General features: G+C 36.7%; 1 protein-coding gene across 3 annotated transcripts in view; it reads right to left on the bottom strand.

Annotated features, from left to right (window-relative positions):
• The window catches only part of MED23 (mediator complex subunit 23), a 41,481-nt gene extending 23,807 nt beyond the window's left edge, over positions 1–17,674 (bottom strand). For 2 of the 3 annotated variants that reach the window (XM_047758610.1, XM_047758631.1), the window contains exons 1-12: positions 17,415–17,674; positions 17,041–17,072; positions 16,801–16,888; positions 14,107–14,231; positions 12,310–12,421; positions 10,775–10,873; positions 9,625–9,726; positions 9,133–9,202; positions 7,507–7,619; positions 5,892–5,987; positions 5,310–5,327; positions 36–236 (exon numbers count right to left, since the gene is read on the bottom strand). In XM_047758610.1, the coding sequence (XP_047614566.1) occupies positions 36–236; positions 5,310–5,327; positions 5,892–5,987; positions 7,507–7,619; positions 9,133–9,202; positions 9,625–9,726; positions 10,775–10,873; positions 12,310–12,421; positions 14,107–14,231; positions 16,801–16,888; positions 17,041–17,072; positions 17,415–17,462 (1,104 nt within the window). In that variant the 5' untranslated portion in view covers positions 17,463–17,674. The remainder of the gene's footprint in view (positions 1–35; positions 237–5,309; positions 5,328–5,891; positions 5,988–7,506; positions 7,620–9,132; positions 9,203–9,624; positions 9,727–10,774; positions 10,874–12,309; positions 12,422–14,106; positions 14,232–16,800; positions 16,889–17,040; positions 17,073–17,414) is intronic. The other variant, XM_047758620.1, reaches the window with a different exon arrangement.
• Between the last annotated feature and the right edge of the window lie 1,358 nt (positions 17,675–19,032).

Below are 19,032 nucleotides of genomic sequence, written 5' to 3'. Positions count from 1 at the left end.
GGAAAGTAGCTCTGACAAAAGGTTTCTGTTCTTACCTTCTGATGAAGAGAAAGGACCATATGAGGAAAACTTGCAAACTGGAAAAGCACAAAGAAAATGAGCTGACTTGAGAGATGCTGCCACAGGAGTTGGCTTGTTCCCCCATCATCAAACTTCTCCTCCGTCTCAGATCGCTCCATGGCATAAACTACCAGATCCACCAACTGGTCCTCCAGCACTGGGCAGCGCTGCTTGTGCTGTAGGGCAGAGATTAAATACAGTATTCCAAAAGCCTCCCGGTTAGTTTTAGAAGTTACCAGTTAGTGGGCATTAATTGTAACAAGAGGCTGAGAAGCATGGAATGAAGTTGAACTTAGAAAGTTAAGGTTAGATTTAGTCTATTAAAGCTGCATCATGTTACATGATCATAGAGGATGAGTTTCACAAAAAATTATTTTTCAAGTCTCACACAAAACAGGCTTCCCATTAACTTTTGACTTTCACTAAAAACATCACTGTTCCAATTTGACAAGGAGCATTACACAGTAGAATATTTTGTTATTTATTTTTTGAAAACAGATCATTGAAAAGTATGAAATGGGGACAAGAGATTTAATTTGGCAATCTAATTCAAACTATGAAAATCCTGGATTTCCAGGAATCAAATGCCATGACAAGAGAGCAAAGTTCTGTGTGTGTGTGAATCTATTTATTTAAAGTAATCATCACATGTTTATACTAACTTTATATACAGACGTATATCTAAATAGCTGCCAGATTATTCAATGTCTGTTTTCCAGTGGGTGGTATTGATTCGATACTGAGATGGAAACTTCCTCTTCAAAAAAACCCACACTTGATCTCAAAGTAAAATCTCTGCTCTTCCCTCTTAGAAGCCAAACATAATGCAGCTTTAATTTTAAATTAGACTATTTTAAAATCTAAAACAAGAAAAAGAATTGAATTTACACTAAAAATGAAAATGCAACTTCCCTTTCTAGAGGCAAAAAGATTTATGCTTTTTAAAGTGATTTTTTAAAAATACACTTTTATCAAAATATTTTAAGCCATATTTTAAGCCATTTTCATATTTTTAATAAAATGTTACATGACTTAATAGCCAGGCAGTTGGAAGCCTTTCTAATGAATACAGTAACTAATATAGATGCTTTCTCTCTAAACTTTAGATGAGATTATTAGTCTTTTGCCATGAAAAAGGGATATGATTTCTTCAAATTTAGGGGGGAAATGCAAAATGGGGACGAATTTGGAAAAAAACAAAACATAATGATAGCATCCCCTCTTTTGCATGCTTTTTGCCAGCTCCAAACTTGTAAAGCTCCAATATAGCTGCACTTTCTTAAAGCATGCAAATAAAACAAACATCTTTTCAAAACAGTAAGCATCAATGGTTGTTTCATATTTTTTCCAAAAACACAATGCCATGATCACAGTTCAACCACATTACAGATTTACAAAGAGCAATATTAACACCACCAGTTGAGACTACAGTACTTTTCCTCCAAATGTAATTATCATTATGAAGCAGAGCAAAGTGCAACAGACAACACTACAAACTATTTCTTAAGTCAGCATGCAAAACTACTGTGTACAGGGCTTGAAATTCACTAGTTCTGCCAACCACCAACAACCTACGAAATGTGTCAGACAACACAAAATTTAGAGTGAGATCATTCAAAGTATATAAGAGTCAGAAAAATTTGTGAAAAGAAGTAAAGCCAGGATTTCCAGTAGGAATTTTTCATTAGTGATGGGAATTTGCTTCTGGTTTGGAAACTAACCAATCTGCCAACTATTCCTCCATTCATGATGGTCTTCCATCAATCTGCTTCAGGAAAAAAGAATAAACTAAATAAAACTGGTTTTCAGCACCTGAGTCATTTTTGAGTTTCCATTTTTGGTATCAGCTATTTGTTTTATAGAACTGGATATTTAACTACATATTTTTAGGGGTAGAGTGATAGCTATATAGTTAATGATTTAAAGAAGAAAACCAAAACTATTAAGATTTTGGCAAAGTAAGAACAACTAGGAAATTCATAGTTAAAGCGGATGATTCAATATACACCATGACTCAAGATTACGCCCAAATTTTTTTAAGAATTAAATCAGTCAGGAACCTCTATGGCACCAAATGCCCTGGTTAGTTTAAGGGTAGCAGAACATGCATTAGAATTAACTCTATATTTCCCACATGTTTTTGGTTAAATCAAAGGATTGTTCTCAAACCAAGTTTAGGGATAGCTTAAACATGTTCTTTTTTTTATTTGCCAATTTTAAAAATACCAAGAAAAAAAAAAAAGAGGGAAAAGCCTGGAGTATAAAATAATCTGTGCTGTTAACTACTTTAGAATAAGTTTTGCTTTAGTTTTCAATTGCTAAATTATAAGTACATTAAAATTAAGACTCTTCACCACATAAATTACTTTATAAGGTGGAATAAGTGAAAACTTGTAAACTATTCAGTCTAATGATCTGTGAATAAAGGTTAATTATCAATCACTAGGCTGTGATAATTCTGGTAGCTGATGGAAGCTATGTCTACTGCTACTCACAACTTACTTTCTGAATGCTTGTGAAAACTGGTCTTCAAGATATAGACATACAAGTTGAATTAGTTTACATCAAATGTACATGTGTGTTTCGTTAAAACCTGTTTTAACAATAAGAATCTAAATTCAATGATTTCAACAATTCGATTTTTGCACAATAGAAAAAACTGCATTGGAAACGTTTTAAATTTTCAGCTTTGACAAAAGCTGAGAATGAGGCACAAGGTATTAATAGAAACATTAACATTAACCTCCACCCATATTCCTGATGTTTTCCCAGCATATATTTCAAATGGTAAATGATAACGGTTTCAGTCTTAGTAACCACATCCTATACTAAGTGCCACTGACCTTTTCATATAACAGTTTTGATCCTGCTGCAGTGGTGCAATTTTAACATACTGTATTTAGGTGAGCTTAAGTTAATTTACAATCATTCTTTCAGGGCTAGAAATCAATTTTACAGCAGTATCTATTCAGGACAAGTTTGGGAGGAAAATCCCTTTTATGTTATGTATCATACTCTCTACCATTCAGAACTGGAACCCATGCTAGTTAATACCACTTTCAATGGGTAAGGATAAACTGAGTGATTAGTCCAGTATTTCACTGTCTCAGGACAGCCAGAGTTCATATACTATCACATAAGAACTTGAGCAGTGAATCTGTTTTGTAATGCTCCTATTCAGTAGAAAAAACACAAACTCTCCTGGAAACACAAAACAGGATTCTCCCACTGTGAACATCTACCCTGCTGGTCACAGAACCGGGCTATTTATTTATGACTTTCCAAATGCACCTGATTTTAGGATGAAATACCATAGCCCAATTCCTACTGGAAAATGCAATATGGACAGCTCTTAAAAGGTTTCAAAGCTTTAGGTAAATTATTGCATTGCTAGAGAAAGGACAAGAAAGTATAGTGAAGGATATATAGTTCTGTAATGATAAAAGATGTGATCAGATAACTTATTTTTAATCATACGCTTCTTAAACAGTGTGCTCTCATTTTGTACCCTATTTTCCAGGTGGTAAAAATAATATATCAATTCAGCATATCTTCTATCTTCAAGTCCACTCTCTACAGAGTTTTCTACCAAAGCAATTAGTGATGAATTGTGAACTTTTGACAATGTTTACACTACAGTGGGATCAAGACTAATAATGTTCTGTCAGCATTTCCATTATAAACTTTATTTTTTATGGATTTATGTCTTAGTCATAAACTTTTTTTAGGTTGAAACTTGTTACTAAAAGGATCAGATCAGAAATACTCTCCTGTAAATTTTGTCAGCTTCTAGTTTGAGAAGAGCTGCCCCCCAAAAGCAAAAAGCTAAGGATGACTAATGATATCTGGGGGAATGAACTTGCAGCTCAAATGACCGTGGGTACATTTATCCACCAAACTGCAAAAAAACGGAGTCAAGTATGACTTAAAGTTCATTGCAAAAATTAGCTTTAAAACATAGCATGAAGCATTTTTTTCAAAGTTAACTGAATACTTACCTCTAACTCAAGTGAAAGCTGATCAGAATTAATGACTTGGTATTTAAGATGCTACATTGACAGGTTATGTGAGGTAACTGTCAGATACTGTAGTGTGAAGCAGTTTCAGTTTCACATGTACAAAGGCTTGTCCAAACAAGGAGACTTGGTAAATTTTTCAGAAGAAAAAACTTAAAATAATAAAAGAGATACTGCTACTAGGGTGAGGTTTGGCATGCAAAGTTTCAACACTGAGCAAGTTTTATGGCCAAGCTATATGTCCTTAAAAATAGGGCTTTATAAATGGAAGCACTGGCACAACCTTCACTATAGTATTGCAAACAGCAACGCTATTTTATATAACCTAGACAAGAACGTCTTTTTAAAATCAAAAAGCTGGTCTATTTTAATATCTTGGGCTCAAAAATTTTTAACAAAAATAATTGGAACCACTATTTTGCTTAAAATCTCAAAGGTGAAAAGTCCTGGAACAGACTTGGGACTGTATAAGAGTTTGGTTTATAAAGTTTGGCCAGGTGGTGTTCCTCCTGCCATAGGCGGGCTTCAACTGAGAGGCGCTCACTCCAGGAGGAGGACACTTCTGGCAAAGACTGACAAAGAAGGGTGTTTGTCAAGCAGGTGTGGGGTCACCTAAGAGTGTGACATTTCTTAGTCATTCCCCATGTTTCCAAAAAACACCTTCCCTGTGTAAAGCTTACCACTCCAACTTTTAAAAGTAACATATCTCTGTTACAGTGCTTTTTTCTCTCTTTTTCGTTTTGTTTTTCATTTGTTTTTGTTTTTAGGCAAAGCAACGTACACATTTTTTATTGATGTTTGTTTATGTTTTAATAATCTGGAAAGATAAAGGCCACCACAAATCTTTCCATCTCTGAAAATTCCACCAGGCTAGCTTTAGCCCTAAAGTATGAAAAAGAGTAAAATGGAGTGGGAAGGAAAAACAACCCATCAAAAAGTGACAGGCTTTATCATGTGCCAGGTGTTGTCTCTTGGTTTAAAAAAAAAAAAAGAAAAAGAAAAAGAAAAAAAAGAATATATAAAAAAAACAAACACCAAAAACCAAAATCAAAAACAATCCACCAAAAACAACTCTCATATCCCAAGAAGAAATTCATTTTAGTGGCCTTGGTCTCAGCATGGTCCTGCCAATTTCAAGCCCCGACCATACACGTATTCTCTAAATGGAATCAGTGGCTACAAAGCGGCCAGCGTATCGTTAGTCACAATACAACAGTAAGGTTGTGAACATACCTGAGCAATGTTCAAGGTCTAGAGCATTGGAGGATGGGCAGGACAAGACAGGACAGAACAAAAATAAAGGAAGAAAAAAAGAAAAGACAAAACAGTGACTATGAGGCCAGCCTCAAGGAACCCAGAGTCAGCACAAACCCTCCCACATGTTAAACCATTAAAAAAACATACACCAAAAAAAAAAAAAAAAGAAAAGAAAAAAAAAATCAGCAATGAGGCCACGCTGAAGATATCAAGGGTTATAAAAAGAGACACCCAAATAATAATTTTAAAAAAGCCAAAAATCATGGTTAAGTCATGTGTAGGTTTCTCTGGCAAAAGGTATACTTGAAACTGGCCTTATAGAAAAAAAAGCAATGCAAAATAAACCAACTTTTAAAATATCTCCTTTTTAATTTAAACATTCTTAAAGCAATAATATAAATGATAGGAATAATACATTGTTTAATAAACCATATACTTAAAAAAAAAATCACCAAATAGTTCTTAACTGTTTTGCTCAGTTAGCTATAGCAAAGAAAAGAGAAAAGAATAGTGCAGATTCTATGCAGAATTCACTAGGTTTCCAGCACAGTACAGTACCTGCTTATTTAAACCTAGCATATTGCAGACCATATCCCTGGAATAAGGCTGCTCCAAAACATATCTCAACAAAGCAGTCTGTGGTTCAAACAGATCCTTTAAAGAAAATAAAGAAAATTATTGCTTCAAGATGAAAGTTAATGTAAATTCAAATAATTTGAAATTGGGATTAAAAAATCCTCTAAAGGCACTTGTTACCTTCACACAGTAGGCAGTATCTAGTGGAAAAAAATCATAGGATTTTAGTGCTTACAATTAATTTGTTCCCACCCTTTATTAAATAAGTGATGTAACTGCAGTGAAGGGACTTGCCCAAGGACATAGAGAAAAACTTAGAAATGGCTTCAGCAATAGTCACATGAAATTCTTAAGCATCACTGTAAGGAAAGGATTTTTGCCCAGAAATCCAATCAAAGAGGAATAGTGTTTACATTTACACTTGTACATTCTCATACAGGTGTAAATGTAAATACCATTTTCCAAATTTGGACAGAACAAATAATGACTGGACAGCACAGAGCTTAAGAGTTTAGATGCCAGAATCAGACTGTCTGAGTTAAAATTCTGACCATACTATTTCCTAAATGGGGGGGGGAGGGGCTAGTCAAGTTACTCTCCCACTTTGTGTCTCAGTTTCATCATCTGAATAAGGGAAATACTAAGATGATTGCTAAGAATAAAGTTTGTTGCAAAGTCAAATTCTTAAAACAGTGCCTGGCACATAAGTATACAATAAGTTTATCTGTACTCATTATTATTATCATGATAATGGCATATTCCATTTAGTTTACCACTTTTTCACATTCCAAAGTTTTGCTAACTAATGTGCTGAGAGCCCAGAACTATCATCTCAGTTGCACTATTTTACCCTCCTTTTAGACAAGTTTCCTAATCCCTCTGTACATCATTTTTAACATGAAACATTTACATGAAAACAATCTTGCCCTCCGCACCTCCTGCTCTGTTACCACTGCAAACCCTAAGATGGATAAAATGAATTTATCAAACTTCATTAGAACTTTATATCCATATCTCATATTTCATTTTATGGGTGTTTGTATTTTTTTTCCTTTGAGAATTTTCTATTCTACTTTTGTCCTCCCTCACCCCTTCCCTTTGAAAAAAAAAAAAATCTAACAAAGAGGAGGCTCACTCTTCAGATTTTAGCAATACTGCAAATTCATTTTTGGTCCTTGCTTTGTAAAGAAAAATGAAAACAAAGAATTAATTTAAAAATTCAATTTTCTGATGTTCCCTTGTGAGGCAGTGGGTTAAAGATCCAGCGTTATCACCGCAGTGGCCTAGGTCACTGCTGTGGAGCAGGTTCGATGCCTGGCCTAAGAACTGCCATATGCCGTGGCAAGGCCAAAAAGAAAAATTCATGTTTCTAACTGTAAGTGTTTTGCTAGAAGTGGACCACTGGAACATAAACATCAGCAATATGAAAAACCACATGCTATACTTGCGTACTGAAATCAAATGATAAATCATAAACTATCTTTCATTAAATATTCACTTCTTTAGTCTATGAAAAGATAATTTAGCATTACACATCATATAATCTAGGATAAAGACTCTTAATGGATCAAAAGTTCCATTATACTTAGTAACATACCTTATCATATGGCAACAGGCCTTTCAAAGGAAAACGGAGAGTTGCAGGGTCCAATTTCCATGAGTTACAAATGGCACCCGAGTTATTTACAACTGGCAGAAGGCTGCAGCGGCCTGTACATATTACAAAAAATGTTTCTAAATAAATGTGAACATAGTAACGCCTGGTTCTTCAAATATTTAATGAATACATATGCTAAACCAGGCACTGATTTAAAAAATATTTTAATTAAATAGAAGTTTGGGGATTTCCTTCCAGATGGTTAAAGACCAATTTGCATGGGCCTTCCAAACTCACAGATGTTCCATCTATCCAGGGACAGAGGTCGGCAAGCTATGACCCATGAACCAAATCCAGCTAGCCACCTGTTTTGTAAAGTTTTAATGGAATCCTTCTGCTTTTGCACTGTAATGACAGAGTTGAGTAGTTGCAATTGATTGTATAGCCCATGAAGCCTAAAATATTTCTTATATCACCATTTACAGAAAACGTTTATGGACCTTTAGTCTAGGGTCAACATGAGTAACTTTAAGCATGATGTTCCTAGAGGCCTTGGATGTTGTATATGACCATCAGTCTGCTCATGCATCCAACTGCCTGATGAGCACTATCACTTAAGCTAAATTCATCATCATCCTTCTCAAACCTGCACCACTTCCATAATTCATTAAATGATGTCAATATCCACTGTTACAAAAGCTAGAAGCCTGAGGTTTATCCATCTTGGGTCTCTTTATTTTTGTATTTTCAGTGTCTAGAATAGCACCTGACTCATAGAAAATGTTCAAAATTTGGTCACTGACTAAATAATGGCCTATATTGGAGTTCCTGTCGTGGCGCAGTGGTTAATGAATCCGACTAGGAACCATGAGGTCGAGGGTTCAGTCTCTGCCCTTGCTCAGTGGGTTAACGATCCGGCGTTGCCGTGAGCTGTGGTGTAGGTTGCAGACACGGCTTGGATCCCGTGTTGCCATGGCTCTGGCGTAGGCCGGCAGCCACAGCTCTGATTAGACCCCTAGCCTGGGAACCTCCATATGCCATGGGAGGCAGCCCTAGAAAAGGCAAAAAGACAAAAAAAAAAAAAAAAGGTCTATATTCCCAGGCTGTTCAGAGGCTACCAAGATTTCTAGAAAAAATTCAGGAAAATATATGATCCCTGCAAAAATTGCAAAATAAATATTTATTTTTAAAAGAAAACTCAGAGAATCTAACAAACATGAAAAAATGGAAAATAAACAACATACAGAGCAAAGATGTAAATTAGTCTGGGCTGAGAGAGTCAGATAATGTTGTACACTACAGCCAGAGAGGGACAGATCCATTGAGACTTTCAGTTGTCTACAGATTCCATGACACTAACTATTGAAAGTTCCCTCTAATCACTGGGAAATACACTTTCTAGAATGGTTCTATCTCAAGCTTAGACCCAGTCCAGACAGTTGCTTTTCCCTCCTTATGCTCAGCACAAAGTACCTGAAAACAAGCAAAAGGCCATTATTAAGCTCCTAGAGTTATACCTTGTGTAAGTCATGAAGACATGTACTAGATACCATGCATTAACTTTGTTCAATAGTCAGATCGCTAAAAATTGGGTACTGTTTGGTATATTTTAGATTATAGTCCTACCACAAATGGAATTTATCCTTGCTGTAGGCCTGAAAGTATCCACAAAGTCTGATACCAGGTTTCCAAGTAACTAAAACAAAGTAGAAAACAAATAAGTATAAAAATAAAATCAAGATTTTCCTCAATACAAGGATCATTTATATAAAACAATATGTAAAGATTTAATACAATTCCTGACACATAAAATTACTCAAAGATTAGTTTTCTTTTGCTTCTTCCAAACAATTATTTACCAGTTCATTTATCCCTGAATTAAGCCAGGTCATACCACCATGTCCTTCACTAATTAATGAAGCTGGGTATATTTTATCACAATGATATATAAACTGTCTCAACAGAATAGCATAGAAATGAAAGAAATATATCATCTCATAATAAAAAATGATTATTATCTACAGATAAAATGACCTTTAAAAAAGCAAGCACATAAAAATAAAATCAATATAACTATTTTTAATACAAATTTCTAGTAAAAATTTTAGAAAAATTTACCCAGTGTGGAAGTTTTCCCTCAGGATATAGTTTCCTGATCTCTGTAACTGCAAAATATGCTGGTAGTAAGCAAGCATTTCTTTCTAAGATATATGCAATAACCTAAGTAAAATAAAAGGGCAATGTTATTATTTTGACTCACCTTTCCCATAGATAAGCCCTTCAAATGCAACAATGGTATTAAAAGGTAGCAATATCATTTCATTCATTCATTGGGCTTAAGCTATAGCATTAAAAAATTATTTGTAAGTGGAGAATATCTAAAAGTGAAGAATAATAAACAATAGAATGGATTGCTGACAGTTCATAAATGACATTGAAAATGCTCTAAATACTGGTAGACTCCAACAGGAAGCAACAGACTAAGAATTCTTACAACATTAGTTACAAAACACAGCAATCTTTTGAGTGTTCCTTAGGCTGACTTCCTATAAAGGTTGAAATACTTTAATATATCTATATTGTTCTTTTCCTAATTAAAAATTATAAATTAAAATCTGTTTTTTTTAACTAAAAATTATGAATTAAAATTTAAAATTTCAGAGTTCCTGTCATGGCTCAGTGGTAACAAATCCAACTAGTATCCATGAGCACATGGGTTCAATCCAGGGTTGCAGTGAGCTGTGGTGTAGGCTGCAGATGTAGCTCAGATCCTGCTTTGCTGTGGCTGTGGCGTAGGCTGGCGGCTACAGCGCCAATTTGATACCTAGCCTGGGAACTTCCATACGCATGAGTGCCCCCCAAAAAGAAAAAAAAAATTTAATTTCCTCTTCAAATATAATGAAAGTGAAATAGCATTTTTAAAAGTAGACATGATTTTTAGGCGTTCTGGCTGTGGCACAGTGGGTTAAGGATCTGTCATTGCCTCCACAACAATGTGGGTTTGATCCCCAGCCTGTCACAGTGGGAAAAAGGATCTGACATTGCCACAGCTGTGGCATAGGTCACAGGTACAGTTTGGATTTGATCCTTGGTCGAGGAATTTACATATACTGTGTGAGCAGCCAAAAAAAAAAAAATGACATGATTCTTGTAAAAGTAAGCAAATGGCAGATTTTACAAACTACCATTAAGTTTTACAAGCACAGAACTATGTAATACTAGACTTTTTTAAGGCATGATCAACAAGTTGCAGAAATGTTTAAATTACCTCTCTTGCTGCTAGGAGCTGCTGTACAACAGCGGAGCTCACTGTATTGGGAATTGTTAAGATTTTCTCCAAAATCACTTTTAAAAGATCTCGAACACCCTGATATAATAGAAAAGTCATATGTTAAACTTAAGTAATGTCACCTGTGCTAGTTAAAATATCTAAAACTTCCAAGATTATATACTTGGGGGAAAAATGTTATCTTCAAGGTAATACTTTTAATTTTTCTGAACTAGAGCTAACATTCAAGCCCTTAGGATTAACCCAAGAGAAGTATCATGTTCCAAAACAGAATTGTAAAGAACAGCTTGCAGTATAAATGAACAAAAAAACTCGCTCATAAATAAAAATTAAACTTTCCACACTCTACCAAGCTTTTTTGACCTTCATAACATTAAAAGAGTTTCTATTATTATGAGTGCCAAAAAAACCTTAATTTGAACTTAACAGACAGAAATACGTTTGAATAGAACTTGAAAATATTCTGAAAACATGGATAATGATATAAAACTTTCTGGTAGATGACTTCTTCAGCTCCTTCCTGTCGGCATATTCTAACTTTATTCCCTCTCCTCATAATCCATCACATACTTTAATCCCCCCAACTTATCTAATAAAGCTATTCTGTTAATGGTCATCTACTCATATCTACTACCAGCTGCATTATTTCAGAGCAGAATGCGATATGTAGAGAAATTTCATTCTATAATATAAACCATGAGATCAATCTTGTAAAAGAGATAGATAAAACATATACATGAAAGAAATGAGAAACAATTATAAAGCACCATACAAGTAAGTAAAGTAAAAACTACATATTAAAATGCTAAGGAAAGTGAAGTACAAATAAAGAGAAAATAATCAGAAAAAGTTTCTCAGAAGTGATTTTATACTAAATCATGATTCTAACCAATAACTGTCAGCTAAGTCATTTTAGATTAGGCAAAATACGGACATAAAGCACAGGGGAGGTACTGGCAAATCTTTCAAAATGGAAAAAAACAAAAGTAGCTTGATGAAGCAGCAGATTCTACAGCTACAGGGCTCCTGAGTTGTATTATGAGATAATCAGAGAGGGTATGCTGTTGTTTTTGGTCAAGAACAGAGTGCTGAAAATACCAGTTTTGAAAAAACATGTACCCAACAGAGGTCAAAGGGAAGCAGGACCCGCTCCTTTCATCAGCTGATGTCTGTGTCCCTTCTCATTCCACACACCCCTGCTCTGTGCCCTTTGATTTGAAAGGGGCCCAAACACCATTCAGATCTGTGGCATGAAGGGACCCAGAGTCTGCTTGCTGACTTCCCTACTTGCTACAGAAGTTTATCAGCCACCTCTAGTATTAAGAATGTTGGGATGGGAGCCGAGAAGCTGTGGGAAACACAGGAATTTTAAATCCCTTCAGGAAATACAACAACAACAAAAAAGATTTTGTAAATGCTTCCACTTAACTCCTCCCATGTGAAATTAAAATATATACACTGAAAAATTAATCCTGCCTGACAGCAATTACTTCTTATAATCAAGAAAAAAATACCTTGTAATCTACTCCTCCAATTATTTTCCGAACCAGTTTAAATGTTAATGCCCAAAGCTGTGTTCTTTCCCATTCAAGAGTGTCAGAATTTATCAGGGACTCACAAACCATCCTGGAAAAAAAGGAATACCTATTCCAGTTACAAAGCAGAATTTTTCCAAGTTCTCTAATTGCTAAGGTCTGTGTACTCTGCATAGTTGTCATAATAAGTATTTTTCAATAAAGGTATGTATTATCAAGCACACTTTCAAAAAACTACGTATGTATCTTACATTTTTTAGTTGTATGAAGGACTAAACACAAAGTAGAACTAGACAATAATTATGTTATCTTTTAGAAAGAAATCTACCAAAAGCTACTAGTTAAATGTTTACCATCCATCAGTTTGTGGCAAACTGTCTTTTTCCCAAGATGGCTGCAAAACCACTTTCAATCCCACATGCTCTTCTAAATTGATACTCTTCCCATGAAGACTATCAGTGTCATACTCTATCCTTCAATCTGGGCAGGTCTACAACTGGCAAATGGGATGCTGTATGACTTCCAAGGCAAGGTGAGAGAGCTTCTGCCAAGCCCTCTTCTGAATGCTTGCTCTTGGACTCCACCATGCAGTGACAAAGCACAGGTCACATGGAGAAAATATATGTGGGTTCTGGTCAACAGTGCAGGCTAAAGTCCCAGATGACAGCCAGGCATTACCCACCAGATGGGAACAAGAAGACCTTTGTCATGACTCCAGTTCTAGCCACCATCTGACTGCAGTCACGATACCTGAGAAGAAACTACCTACTACTTGGCCAGTCAAGCACCATGAATGTTAATAATAAAAGGATTATTATTATTTTAAGTCACAAAGTACTGCGGTAATTCATCATGAAGCAAAAGTTAACTGGAACTGACCCAGCAATTCCACTCCTGAGTACATATCTGAAAAAACCAAAAACAGGGAGTTCCCATCGTGGCTCAGTGGTTAATGAATCCAACTAGGAACCATGAGGTTATAAGTTCGATCCCTGGCCTTGCTCAAATGGGTTAAGGATCCAGCACTGCTGTGAGCTGTGGTTTAGGTCACAGATGTGGCTCAGATCCTGCCTTGCTGTGACACTGGTGTAGGCCAGTTGCTATAGCTCCGATTAGACCCCTAGCCTGGGAACCTCCATATGCCGCGAGTGTGGCCCTAGAAAAAACAAAAAGACAAACAAACAAACCAAAAACAGTAATCCAAAAAGACAGATGAACTGTAATGTTCACAGTATTATCTGCAACTGCCAAGATATAGAAGCAACCTAAGTGTGTATCAATAGATGAATGAATAAAGAAGATGTGGTGTGTGCACATACACACGCACGCACGCACACACACACACACCAGAATACTACTCATCCGTAAAAAAGAATGAAATTTTGCCATTTGCAACATCATAGATGGACCTGAAGGGTACTGTGCTAAGTGAAATAAGTCAGAGAAAGACAAATACTGTATGGTATCACTTATATGTGGAATAAAAAAAATCAACAAATTAGTGAACAAGAACAAAAAGTTAACTGGCCCAAGCTGGTCAAAGAAAGTGATTTTAGCACCTGGGCTGAAAGGCAAAGACTCCCTGGGTTTGAGCATTTTAGGTATACAATCCTGAGAATACTCCATCCTAAAAATTAGATATTATGAAGGATTTCTTGCTGAATATAACTTCCTTCTTCATTCCCTTATCCTTTTACAACAACAACTTCAACCAATTTCTAAACATATGTAAAAAAGAAAATTTTTTAGATTGCTCATATTCACCACTAAACATACCTGGGTGGAAGAAGACCAGTCTCAACTGCCATTGCTAAGCAGTCATAAAGAAAAGAAATTCTTTTAGGACTATGCTGGCCATGAATGAATTTAACAATCCACTGGATGCACTGTTCATGAGATTCCTGGAAAATTAGAAAATAATTATATTTTAAGTCTAAACTTACAATCTACAACAAATAGCTTATAGTACAAATGAGAGAATATCAAGACTATGAATAAGATAATTTGTGGATGAAAACAATTTCTAAAAAAACAAACTGAAAAAATTCAGGTTTAGTACTTCAGCTATATTAAGCTTAAAATCATACAATTACATAAATTAAACTCCTAACATTTTTATTACATGGGACCTGCAAAAGGAGTATGATCTTATTAACATATTCATGATCAATACAAAGTTCTAGCAAAGACTGTATAAGCTATCGTAAGCGGTGCTCTTAATTGCAGACATAAATATTCCTGTCACTGGGGTAAAAATCCATTATGAATTAGTACATTAGTCTCATGAGAATTTAGTGTGCATCTAATCTCTAAGAGCCCAATCAGTTATGAATCTAACGTCATATCCAATTTCTAGACTTGGCAAAACTTTTAATTTGATACCAAAATGTAGTGCCATACCACAGTCTGTCCTGCTCCTCTGCACTGCCATTGTCCTTCAGTCACACTTCTATTGTAATCCTGATTTAGAAATTCTTATTTTCCTCCTGACTCCCCCTTAGATATAAAATTCTTAAAGACAAAGGCCATATCTTAATTCATAAAGTGCTTAATGAATTATTAAAAAATTAAAGTATGTTGGAAAGATGTTCAACATTACTCAGAGAAATGCAAATGAAACCATACTGAAATGAAATTTCTAAAGTTTTAAATTGGTAAAGATCAAAAAGTTCTTTAACTCTCTACTGTGAGGCTCTATGGAACAGATATTCTTATACACTGCTAGAGAGAGCACAAACTAGTAAAATCCTTACAGAAAGCTATTAGACAATTACACACAGACATACCCTTTGACCCAGCAAAACTACTCCCAGGAATTTATTCTGTGTCCAGTGCATAAAAATATTCATTATAGTACTATTTAAAGTGGAAAAGTTAAGAACTGTCAGTTGTTAGGAGACTGGTTAAATAAAGGAAGGTGCAGCCATATAAAGAATATTATACTGCTCTAAGAAAGTAAGAAAGGAAGGCAGAAGTAATTCTTAATGGACTGATGTAGAACTACATTGAGAATTATAAATTAAGAGGAAGAAAATCAAGGTTCTAATCAACAGTGTACATACACAGTATATAAACATTCTATAGAAATGATTCTATGCATAAAACACTTCTAGAAGGAAACATAAACTAAGAATACTGGCTGCAAACAGGAAAAGGAACAAGTTATTAAGTTAAGAGAGATGGAAAGCAACTTATTCATTGGGTCCAACTTTTGTACCCTTTGCATTTTGTATCATATAAACATTACCTATTATTACAAAATAATTAAAAGTAAAAGGAACTTAAAAAAGAATGTATTGGGAGTTCCCTTCAAGGCTCAGCAGTTAACAAATCTGACTAGTATCCATGAGGATGCAGGCTTCGATCCTAGGCCTTGCTCAGTGGGTTAAGATTCCAGCGTTGCCGTGAGCTGTGGTGTAGGTCACAGACATGACTCAGATCTGGCGTGGCTGTGGCTGTGGCATAGGCCTATGGCTTTGGCTCCAATTTGACCCCTAGCCTGGGAACTCCCATGTGCCACAGATGCAGCCCTAAAAAACAAAAACAAAAACAAAAGAATGTATTGCCACTATGTGATTCACCTCTTGAGTAGCAAGTCTAAAGCAGCAGCTCAATTGCAAAAAGTTCTCATTTTCCTACCTATAATGAACCATGAGAAGATAATGTACTACTGCACCATGAGCTCTCTAAGGATTACACTTGGAAGTTCCCGTTGTGGCGCAGCAGAAACAAATCTGACTAGTATCCATGAGGTTGCGGGTTCGATTCCTGGCCTCACTCAGGGGTTAAGGATCTGGTGTTGCCGTGAGCTGTGATATAGGTCACAGACATGGGGGATCCTGTGTTGCTGTGGGATAGGCCAGCAGCTGTAGCTCCAATTCAAATGCTAGCCTGGGAACTTCCATATGCTGTGGGTGCGGGCCTAAAAAGCAAAATAAATAAATAAAATTTAAATGAAGTATCACACTATTGCCTTTTTCAAGGCTACATTATCTGGGGAATGTTCTTTGTTACTAAGTTTTACTGCTACTTTCATCAATGTTGTCATACTATCTTCGTATCCCTATTATGGCACCTTTGTATCTCTGCTATAGTATCTTTATTATAGGATCTTCATGTCAAGGCTAAGCCAGTTCCTCTGTTGAAATGAATGAAATTTTTATCCATTACAATCACTAACACAGCTGTTCTGAAGTGCACCAAATAAATCAGAATAGGTTGAAAATGGTTTTATATAATCTACCATGGGAAAGACTTTTAAAAACATCTCACACTGTGCTGTAGTTAACCTGATTTTTCTATACAGATTCTCCACTGGAAGAATAGGAATTGAAACAAACAGGATACTAGAATAAACAAAAGACTATTTATTTCCTTTTCCAGAAAGACTTTAACAGCAACATCAAAGTAAATGTAAAGAAGAAGAGGTCAAAAATCATCAGCCAGGTGTATTAAAAATGCAGCGCTCACCTGAGAAAGACCACCCCAAAACTGTCGGAAGGCTCCCAAACAGCTAATTAGTTTTGTTTTTTCATCTTCAGGGTTGTCCATAAACATGCTAAAAAAAAAATTTAAGGTGTTTGCCACTAGTTTTAAAAAGGTAATTCAACATAAACAGAATAATGGATCTTATAAACCTACATACAAGACAGACCTAAATAAAATCATACAAAGATACACTCAGGTAAAATGTGCCATGCATACACTCACCCAGGGAAAGCCTCTTCTATAATTTCTGTTTTCTGTAAAAAAAAAAAAAAAAAAAAAAGTAAATGGTGAACGCGAACTTAAAAAACAAAAGGGGGAGGGGCCTCCCCGAGCAAAACAATATAATGCAACAGAGAGCAAGTCACCTTAATCAGCCACAAGCGGAAGCAAACAATACCTGTCTTGTTGGCCTGTAACAAAGCGTGTTGTGGATTTCGAAGGAGACTTTGAATTTGACAGCAATTTCAGAATTCCTCAGCCGTTGCACACAAAAGTGGCATCACAACAAAGAAGTCTAGGAGAGGTTGCCCGGGCCGTTGTCCCCTCGCCACCCCCTCGCCCAGCCATGGCCCTGGGTTCCTAGCCGTTCCACTCACCACCACCTCCTCAAAAATGCTCTGCAGTTGCGTCTCCATCTGGACCATCGCCCCCTTCTTCCTCGGACGTCAAGCGCGCGGCCCGGACCGGCCGGAACTCCGGGAATAGAGGGGCAGAGGGCCAGAGGGCCAAAGATGCCCACAGGAAACTGCAGCGCGCCAAAGTCGCGTTCCTCTTCAAGGACCCAGCTGAGGCCGACCCCTCCAAGGCCCAGCAAACAACTGGAGCCTGCCCGGAAGCCAGGTAGCGCTGGGTGCGCGCCGATTACGAAACCCGCAGAAACTAGGGATCCAGCCATTAAGGTTCCGCCTGTGGGAAAGAGCGGCCCTCGAGCCAGGCGAGAGTGCCCCCAAGTGGAGCCTGGGGCCTAAGTCATCCCGAGGCGTCGTTGCCTGCATGCTGCCACTTCTCCGCTGAAGCAGGAATTTCCTCCTCCTCGGTGCTTAAGCTTTGGCATACTGGGAAGAATAAAAGTTTGAGACCCAGGGGCTGCAAAATCGGCCGGAAATGCTCCTCCAAGCGGCTGACCTTTTGGGTGTCCGTCAGCAGAGTGGAGTCAGGAGTTGGAATTGCACTTTTCTTGACGACAGGAACCAATGTCTTCTCAACTATGGTAACCTCTGTGCCTTGCACAAAACCAGAAAAGCAGCAGGGTTTCAGTGAAGGTTAAAAAAAATGAATGAACGCAGCGTATTAATTTTTCATTAGAATAATTGAATAATAATATCTATTTTCAATTAATCATCTAGAATAATAAAATTTACCAATTACTGAATATCTATAGCCTCTTTGGCAGGGATAGAGATGGACAAGGGTGGTAAAGAGGAAGACTGATCCACAGGCATGGTCTGAAAGGATGCACTGAGTCGTGTGTGCCCTCCTCCCCGCACTACTCCACTTTATTCTCCCAAGCATCAAGTTTGACATTTTGGTAGAAACTTACTCTCATTTGTAGAAATGGTAAATGTTTAACTCGTTCCCTCAGTACTAGACTTGTGGTGTTAGGCATTTAAAGAACTGTATTGCAGAATGTATTTTTCAGACTGCCCAAGCTAGAAGGGTAACAGAGTCAGAATGATTAAACTTTAAAAGCTAGGAGTTCCTGTTGGTGGCGCAGCAGAAAGGAATCCGACTAGTAACCATGAGGTTTCGGTTTGATCCCTGGCCTTGCTCAGTGGGTTAAGGATCTGGCATTGCTGTGAGCTGTGGTGTAGGCCACAGTGGGGGCTGGAATCCTGCATTGCTATGGCTGTGGTGTAGGCCAGCAGCTGCAGCTCCAATTCAACCACTAGCCTAGGACCCTCCACATGCCTGGGAATTTCCATATGGTGTGGGTGTGGCCCTAAAAAAGCAAAAAAAAAAAAAAAAAGGCTAAAGCCCTCTAGCTTTCTTTTTTGTTCCTTTTGTATGCTAAACAGATTATTTATTGTGTATTATCTTTAATCATATTCACTTCTAAGACAGTTTTCATTTCATCTAGCAGACTTCCATGTTTCGGCTCTGTATTACCAAATCAACAAATGTTGCCCATGGCTTGTACAATCAAGTAGGTAAAATGGTCAGGTAAGAATTACTTGTCATAACTAAATAAAATTAATTTTTATATTATACTTGCTG

This window comes from Phacochoerus africanus, chromosome 2 (assembly GCF_016906955.1).
Source record: "Phacochoerus africanus isolate WHEZ1 chromosome 2, ROS_Pafr_v1, whole genome shotgun sequence".
NCBI classification, from domain to species: domain Eukaryota; kingdom Metazoa; phylum Chordata; class Mammalia; order Artiodactyla; family Suidae; genus Phacochoerus; species Phacochoerus africanus.
The sequence above is the reverse complement of the archived record's forward strand: the minus strand, read 5'-3'. Positions and strand labels throughout refer to the sequence as shown.